The sequence below is a fragment of the Mercenaria mercenaria genome, unplaced genomic scaffold (genome assembly GCF_021730395.1).
Source record: "Mercenaria mercenaria strain notata unplaced genomic scaffold, MADL_Memer_1 contig_3613, whole genome shotgun sequence".
NCBI lineage: Eukaryota > Metazoa > Mollusca > Bivalvia > Venerida > Veneridae > Mercenaria > Mercenaria mercenaria.
The window spans coordinates 1-9,849 of record NW_026461769.1 but is presented as its reverse complement, the minus strand read 5'-3'; the positions used below and the strand labels follow the sequence as shown (position 1 = coordinate 9,849).

Below are 9,849 nucleotides of genomic sequence, written 5' to 3'. Positions count from 1 at the left end.
AAATGAACAATGAGATATGATTATCTATTTATCTGTCTGTCTGTCGCGAAAATTAGGCATTGGGAAAGATTAACTGGACAATGAGATAAGATATCTCTCTCTCTCTCTATCTATCTATCAAGATTTGTATATTAGATATCGAAAATATATTTGTGCGTACTGGTTATACACCTGTCTCATAATATTTTATTTCAGTAAACCTCGTGCCCTCAGTGATGGATCAGTTCAAGTGTTACTACTGTGAGGAGACGTGCCAGACATTGTCTGAAATTGTGACACACTGCATAATATTCCATAGTAGCCAAACAATCAAATCCAGAGAAATTATTTTAGATGAAATGTCTGGTAAATATGGATACAGGACTAAATTATTTGATATCATTCCGGAACAGATAACACATCAGAAAAAAAGAAGTAACTGTTCAAAATGATATAGTTGTTGTTAAAAACGAGGATAGTTTTGTTGCTGCAATTAAGACACCAATGAAACCCAAACAAGATACATGTAATACTGCAAATAATTCTATTTTTGAAACACCCAGGAATCCGAAATACATGTGTTCTTACTGCAACACATATAACGCTGGTGTGTGTTTTGAAAATTCAAGACGCACGTCCGTACCAAGATCACATCAAAATTATCCCCGAGGTACTGCGAACATAAATTACGGTTATTAATATTAGGAGATCAGATGAGTTACAGCTAAATGCACATTTGTAAGACTCTAACATGTAGATAAAATTTATATTTTTAATGTGTTTTGGTCTTGAAAAGGTAGTTTTCAGTTGAAAAACATTAATGAACAAGGCAACACGGGCAGTAGCTACCTTCGTCTCGTGTAGTATCCAGACACTTTCACCATATTCCTCGTGCAGTATCCATTTTGTGCCTCCCAGTGCAGAAAACCTGTCATTTTGGAGAAAAGTACCAAAGCCAGTGCACACATCTTTGCGAGTAAATATTCTAATATTGTTCCACTACATTTTCACGAAATCTGAGTTTTCGCTAGGGTCTTTAAGTATTATTAATTATTCTTAATTGATTGAACTGTTGATTTTTGGACACGTTTTTCAAGTTTTAAATCTGATCCGACTTCTGTGGTAGGAAAAAGTTACATTTCCGTGTAGAGGAAGGAACATTGCATACATATCCGTTCATTGTTTTACTCATGCAGCTACAAGATGAATAAAACATACTCAAAATAACGTACCTCTCGTCATTTGTCATTTTCGCCGCAACTTAACACGTTAGCGACCAACATAATACGTCTTTTCCGGGTACACGGGGTGTTATTCTACGATAAACCTTATTTAGATACTTATTATTTCGATTCTAACACGACTTGCTTCAAATAACGTTAGAACGTAAATTACAACTCCGTGCTACGCTGCAGCATTTAGACAAAACACGGTGCGGGCGCAGCATAGTTGAAGGTCGGTTTAATGCAATAGCCCGAGATAGATTTTGCTCTACATGTTTACATACTAAATTAGGTTATTAGCTGGTCGTGTTAGAATTTGGATTAAAATGAAATTTTGTTGTACAATAATGGAAAAAACTAAAAAAATATAGCTACAAAATAACTTTACAATGATGAAATACATAAAATTATACCCCAACTTTATTCACACAAAAATGTTGAATTGCCTACGCTTCTTTTAAATCTATACATAGTTGTTATGTGTGTAAATATCACGTTATCTTTGGGATATAGGCTACCATTGATAGTAAAATCGATAAGTATAAACGGGAAGTAAACTTAAGTTATAGTCAAAATGGCGTTTTCTAAACAATGTGAGTCGGATGAAGTTCATGAGATGCACTGTGAACAATGTGAAGAATTTGGAGAAAATGCGGTCGCTGAAGGTTTTTGCAAAGACTGTTTGGAATATATGTGTAAGTCATGCTTAAAATATCATGCACGGCAAAATAGGAAACATAAACTACAGGACAGCAACGCTATGCCACAAGATTTTTGCTTTGAGCGGTGTTCTGTTCACCCAAACAAGTTCATCAGGTTTTATTGTGCCATTTGTGAAACATTTGCCTGTACTGAGTGTAGAACAACTGTCCATAATACGTGTACTGATATTGGCCATGTGCCAACAATGGCAAGAGAAGTAGAAAGCAGTGAAGAACTTAAAGAATTGTTGAAAGAAATTGGTTTCATAACTAAAGAACTAGAAAATACAAAGTCTGAACTGAATACAAGCGTTGATAAGGTTCACAGTCAAGGAACACAGACCAAGGTAGCGCTAGAAAAGAGAAAAGAACAAAGGAAAGTGCGTTTAAAAGATCAGAAACAAAACCTAGTTGCATACTTCGACAGATATTTGAAGGAAGTCACAACAAGACTTAAACAAGAATCCCAGGAAAAGATAGCATATCTCACAAAAGAACAAAATAAATTTGAGAAAGAACAAACTGAAAACGAGAGAGAAATGTCAGAAAGCTTAGAGAAGACAACTAAGGGAAATATTCTAAAATTACAATCACTTTTAGCAAAAGGAGTAGCAATTTATGACAACATGAAAACAATCGTGTTTGACCTAGACCAGCAACAGAAAATAGGCCAGCGATGTAAACTATTCATGACATTAAAATCATCTATGAAGGTAATGAAAAGAGAAAAGCTGAAAATCAACAAATACTTAAAAGATACCTCAAAACCATTCGAGCAAAACTTGCCAACACAGACAATGGAAAATGCAAGCAAATGTGAAGTATGAACCATTTTCTTCATTTGTTTGTTCTTGTAATATATGTGTATTTCCAAATAGGCATGCCGCATTCAAAACCATGGCGTAAATGACAGATAGTTTTAACAATATTTTTATAATTCATTGTTTATTCATTTTCTGTATTTACTTTTATGTTTCTCGTTAAGATATCCTTGCAAATATGTTCAACAACAACACCAGTATTATTCGTTAAAGCATTTCTTATCGCTGTGATATCAGATATCTGATATGTGTAGAATCCTGTTTTCTTCACATCCTACCAGCCTCCATCGCCTAAATTATCAAAACACGATAACAGGAGAGTAGGATTGCAATGGTAGGATGATTTATCGCCATCTTACGTTCATGCCACCGTACTATCATTATCCTGTCATCCTACTATCCAATCATTCTGTCACCCTACTTTCGTATCGTCAAACCCAGCCATTTTGTTAAAGATCTCAAGTAGTAATACAACACGATGGTATGATAGTAGAATGATGGTAAGATAATAGAATAATAGGACTGTGTTTGTAGGAAAATATTACTGCGAGGGTATGCCAGGATGGTTGGCCAGTAGGATGATAAGATAGAGATACAGCGAAAGTAAGATAACAATCCTACCATCGCCATTCTACTTTACTACAATATAATATCTACCATCATCACCGTCGTACTGTATTACTATCCTTCCTCAGCCGTTCTACTATAATGTTATTTTGTAGCTATATTTTTGTTTTCATTATTGTACAACTAATTTTCATTTTAATCCAAACTCTAACACGACCCGCTAATAACCTGTGTAAACATGTAGAGCAAAATCTATCTCGGGTGCATTAAACCGACCTTGAACTATGCTGCGTGCGCACCGTGTTTTGGCTAAATTCTGCGGCTTAGCACGCAGTTGTAATTTACGTTTGATGAAAATACTCCTCTGATTCTCGTCTAACGTTATTTGAAGCAAGTCATGTTACAATCTAAATTAATCTACTACTAATCTACCAACACCATCTTACCATACTACTATTCAACCATCGATATATTACCATACTACTGTCCCACAATCACATGCTTACCATTCTACTATCCCACCATCGCCGTCTTACCATGTTTCTATCCTACCATCACCTTCTTACAATATTACTATCTCACCATCACCGTCTTACCATACTTCTATCCTAACATCACCGTCTTACCTTACTACTATCCTACCATCACCGTCTTACCATACTTATATCTCTTCATCACCGGCTTACCATACTTTTATCCTACCATCACCGGTTTACCATACCTCAATCCTACCATCACCGTCTTACACATCTAGTATCCTACCATCACCGTCTTACCATACTACTATCCCACCATCACCGTCTTACCATACTTCTATCCTAACATCACCGTCTTACCTTACTACTATCCCACCATCACCGTCTTACCATTCTACTATCCCACCATCACCGTCTTACCATACTACTATCCCACCATCACCGTCTTACCATACTACTATCCCACAATCACCGTCTTACCATACTACTATCCCACCATCACCGTCTTACCATACTTCTATCCCACCATCACCGTCTTACCATACTACTATCCCACCATCACCGTCTTACCATACTTCTATCCCACCATCACCGTCTTACCATACTACTATCCCACCATCACCGTCTTACCATACTACTATCCCACCACCACCGTCTTACCATACTACTATCCCACCATCACCGTCTTACCATACTTCTATCCCACCATCACCGTCTTACCATACTACTATCCCACCATCACCGTCTTACCATACTTCTATCCCACCATCACCGTCTTACCTTACTACTATCCCACCATCACCGTCTTACCATACTTCTATCCTGCCATCACCGTCTTACCCTTCTACTATCCCACCATCACCGTCTCACCATACTACAATCCCACCATCACTGTCTTACCATACTTCTATCCTACCATCACCATCTTACCCTTCTACTCTCCTACCATCACCGGTTTACCATACCTCTATCCTACCATCACCGTCTTACCCTTCTACTATCCTACCATCACCGTCTTACCATACTACTATCCCACCATCACCGTCTTACCATACTTATATCCTAACATCACCGTCTTACCATACTTCTATCCTAACATCACCGTCTTACCCTTCTACTAACCTACCATCACCGTCTTACCATACTACTATCCCACCATCACCGTCTTACCATACTTATATCCTAACATCACCGTCTTACCATACTTATATCCTAACATCACCGTCTTACCATACTACTATCCCACCATCACCGTCTTACCATACTTATATCCTAACATCACCGTCTTACCATACTTATATCCTAACATCACCGTCTTACCATACTACTATCCCACCATCACCGTCTTACCATACTACTATCCCACCATCACTGTCTTACCATACTTCTATCCTAACATCACCGTCTTACCCTTCTACTATCCTACCATCACCGTCTTACCATACTACTATCCCACCATCACCGTCTTACCATACTTATATCCTAACATCACCGTCTTACCATACTTATATCCTAACATCACCGTCTTACCATACTACTATCCCACCATCACCGTCTTACCATACTACTATCCCACCATCACCGTCTTACCATACTACTATCCCACCATCACCGTCTTACCATACTTCTATCCTAACATCACCGTCTTACCTTACTACTATCCTACCATCACCGTCTTACCATACTTCTATCCTAACATCACCGTCTTACCATACTACTATCCCACCATCACCGTCTTACCATACTTCTATCCATACATCACCGTCTTACCTTACTACTATCCTACTATCACCGTCTTACCATACTACTATCCTATCATCACCGTCTTACCATACTACTATCCCACCATCACCGTCTTACCATACTTCTATCCATACATCACCGTCTTACCTTACTACTATCCTACCATCACCATCTTACCATACTTTTATCCTAACATCACCGTCTTACCATACTACTATCCCACCATCACTGTCTTACCATACTTCTATCCATACATCACCGTCTTACCTTACTACTATCCTACCATCACCGTCTTACCATACTTCTATCCTATCATCACCGGCTTACCATACTTTTATCCTACCATCACCGTCTTACCATACCTCTATCCTACCATCACCGTCTTACCCTACTACTATCCTACCATCACCGTCTTACCATACTACTATCCCACCATCACCGTCTTACCATACTTCTATCCTAACATCACTGTCATATCCTGCTACTATCCTACCATCACCGTCTTGCCATAATTCTATCCCATCATCACTGGCTTATCATACTTTTATCCTACCATCACCGTCTAACCGTACTTCTATCCTACCATCACCGTCTTATCCTACTTCTATCCTACCTTCATCGTCTTACCATACTACTATCCTACCATCACCGTCTTACACTACTTCTGTCATACCATCGCCGACTTCCCATAATTCTATCCTACCAGCACCGTACAACTACTATCCTCTCATCACAGGCTTACCAAACTACTATCCCACCATCACTGTCTTACCATACTTCTATCCTATCATCATTGTCTTACCATACTTCTATCCTATCATCACCGCCTTACCATACTACTATCTCACCATCACCGTCTTGCGCTACTTCTATCTTACCATCGCCGTCTATTCTTCTATGTTCCTACCATTAATGTCTTACCTTACTTCTATCCTACCATCACCGTCTTACCTTATTTCTATCCAACCATCACCGTCTGACTTTACTTGTATCCTACCAATGCCATCTTACCTTACTTGTATCCTACCATCGCCGTCTTACCTTACTTGTCTCCTTCCATCGCCGCCTTACCGTACTACTATCCTACCATCACCGTCTTACCATACTTCTATCCTAACATCACCGTCTTACCATACTACTATCCCACCATCACCGTCTTACTATACTTCTATCCATACATCACCGTCTTACCTTACTACTATCCTACTATCACCGTCTTACCATACTACTATCCTATCATCACCGTCTTACCATACTACTATCCCACCATTACCGTCTTACCATACTTCTATCCATACATCACCGTCTTACCTTACTACTATTCTACCATCACCATCTTACCATACTTTTATCCTAACATCACCGTCTTACCATACTACTATCCCACCATCACTGTCTTACCATACTTCTATCCATACATCACCGTCTTACCTTACTACTATCCTACCATCACCGTCTTACCATACTTCTATCCTATCATCACCAGCTTACCATACTTTTATCCTACCATCACCGTCTTACCATACCTCTATCCTACCATCACCGTCTTACCCTACTACTATCCTACCATCACCGTCTTACCATACTACTATCCCACCATCACCGTCTTACCATACTTCTATCCTAACATCACTGTCATATCCTGCTACTATCCTACCATCACCGTCTTGCCATAATTCTATCCCATCATCACTGGCTTATCATACTTTTATCCTACCATCACCGTCTAACCATACTTCTATCCTACCATCACCGTCTTATCCTACTTCTATCCTACCTTCATCGTCTTACCATACTACTATCCTACCATCACCGTCTTACACTACTTCTGTCATACCATCGCCGACTTCCCATAATTCTATCCTACCAGCACCGTACAACTACTATCCTCTCATCACAGGCTTACCAAACTACTATCCCACCGTCACTGTCTTACCATACTTCTATCCTATCATCATTGTCTTACCATACTTCTATCCTATCATCACCGCCTTACCATACTACTATCTCACCATCACCGTCTTGCGCTACTTCTATCTTACCATCGCCGTCTATTCTTCTATGTTCCTACCATTAATGTCTTACCTTACTTCTATCCTACCATCACCGTCTTACCTTATTTCTATCCAACCATCACCGTCTGACTTTACTTGTATCCTACCAATGCCATCTTACCTTACTTGTATCCTACCATCGCCGTCTTACCTTACTTGTCTCCTTCCATCGCCGCCTTACCGTACTTCTATCCTACCATCGCCGACTTACCTTACTTCTATCATACTATCGCCGTCTTACCTTACTTCTGTCCTACCATCGCCGTCTTACCTTACTTGTATCCTACCATCGCCGTCTTACCTTACTTCTATACAACCATCGCCGTCTTATCATACTATTATCCTACCATCGCCGTCTTACCTTACTTCTATACCACCATCGCCGTCTTACCTTACTTCTATCCTACCATCGCCGTCTTACCTTACTTCTGTCCTACCATCGCAGTCTTACCTTACTTGTATCCTACCATCGCCGTCTTATCATACTACTATCCTACCATCGCCGTCTTACCTTACTTCTATACCACCATCGCCGTCTTACCTTACTTCTATCCTACCATCGCCGTCTTACCTTACTTCTGTCCTACCATCGCCGTCATACCTTACTTTTGTCCTACCATCGCCGTCTTACCTTACTTCTATCCCATTATCGCCGTCTTATCTTACTTCTTTGCCACCATGGCCGTCTTACCTTACTTCTGTCCTACCATCGCCGTCTTACCTTACTTCTATGCCACCAAGGCCGTCTTACCTTACTTCTATCCTACCATCGCCGTCTTATCTTACTTCTATGCCACCATGGCCGTCTTACCCTACTTCTATGCCACCATCGCCTTTTTACCTTATTTTTATCCTACCTTCACCGTCGTACCGTACTACTATAATCGCGCTCTGGTAATTTGGGGTAATTTGGTGATTAACGGCGATGGAAGGATATGAACAAAACAGGCACCCGCATATATGTTAACTTTAGCTAAATAAGGATAATTGTGGTTAAAAGGGATAAAATGCATACTCGTACTTTTGTATTCCTTATAGTGGTCTTCACCACATTTAAATACAGTTTTGATAACCTTATATCCTTAACTCTTAATTTTAGCTACCGTTTATGCTGAGAGCTACGGCCTTTCCAGGAAACCTTGAAGATAAAATTGAAAATACTGAGGAGATGAAACGTATGCGGGACTTACTAAGGTATTCTAAAGAAAGAAAGAATTTCGTTATAAAACAGCTTTAAGTTTTCAGTTTTTACAGAAAATTCAAAGACAATTTCTAACAACTAAGAAAAAAATATTGCTCCGCGGTAGATATTACTGTCTAGGACGAGGGATGTGCATTAAGAACTACTAAACCTCCGTTGCTATGCCTTTAATATTTAGTGTACAGAATTTAAAAAAGTATTCGATATGTAGTAAGGTATCATAGTTACTGAAGATTGCTTAGTAAAACCATTATACATGTATATAACGTAAAGTATATGGTTAAGAATGCAACTATCAAGGCCCACAAACAGAGGCCTTGTAGAGTACACTTTTCTTATCACATCTAGATAAGACATGTCGAGGATTTTGATCAATGTGAAAAAGCATTGTCAACCACCACAACACAGACAGAACTGTTCCATGAAACAGCCATCTGAAAATACTGCTCCAATTCATTTCACTAATAATTATTATAAATATATGACAATTATGTCCATTACCAGGTGATAAACAGTTTTATATACATTATTTTGTATGTGTAGCAATGATATTAAAGCTGTTATAAATGTTTGTTTTCTTACAGAGAGAGACGTTATTTACTTCTAGATACTAAGGACGATGTATATGTGGACATCATAAAGAAAAACATCCTTTCAGAAACATTTGGTATCGCTCCTGTGACGATTTTCGGCAGTGCTTTCAAAGGGGACGATTCTCAGGTAGACTTACATTTAGTGAGGATTATAGTGGAAATGATTTTTTTTTTGCATATTATTATCTTACCTATTTCTAACTATTAAAACACTATACTGTACTGAAAACTAAAAAAAATATCAATATTTTTATTTGATGTTGTAACCGTTCTATCCTTGCTTTGTTCCAACAGGATATGCTTTTGTATTGTATTTTCATTTAACCTAATACGACTTTTTAGAGAAGTAATTTTCAACAATTATGCATATGTTTCTTGTTAATGAACGTACATTGTAGTACCGGGCCTTTAATAGGCGATTCTGATATTATTGTGATTTTATCTGGTTACTTAGAATTATTCATATCTGTAAATCATTGAAACTCATTAGG

At 38.6% G+C, this 9,849-nt stretch overlaps 1 protein-coding gene across 1 annotated transcript; it reads left to right on the top strand.

The window, feature by feature from the left end:
• Positions 1-1,743: 1,743 nt before the first annotated feature.
• LOC128553232 (transcription intermediary factor 1-beta-like) lies at positions 1,744-9,485 on the top strand (the record flags this gene model as incomplete). Its single annotated transcript, XM_053534357.1, has 3 exons — positions 1,744-2,724; positions 8,664-8,758; positions 9,350-9,485. Coding segments are annotated over exons 1-3 (1,179 nt in total), but the record flags the coding sequence as incomplete, so codon positions are not given.
• Between the last annotated feature and the right edge of the window lie 364 nt (positions 9,486-9,849).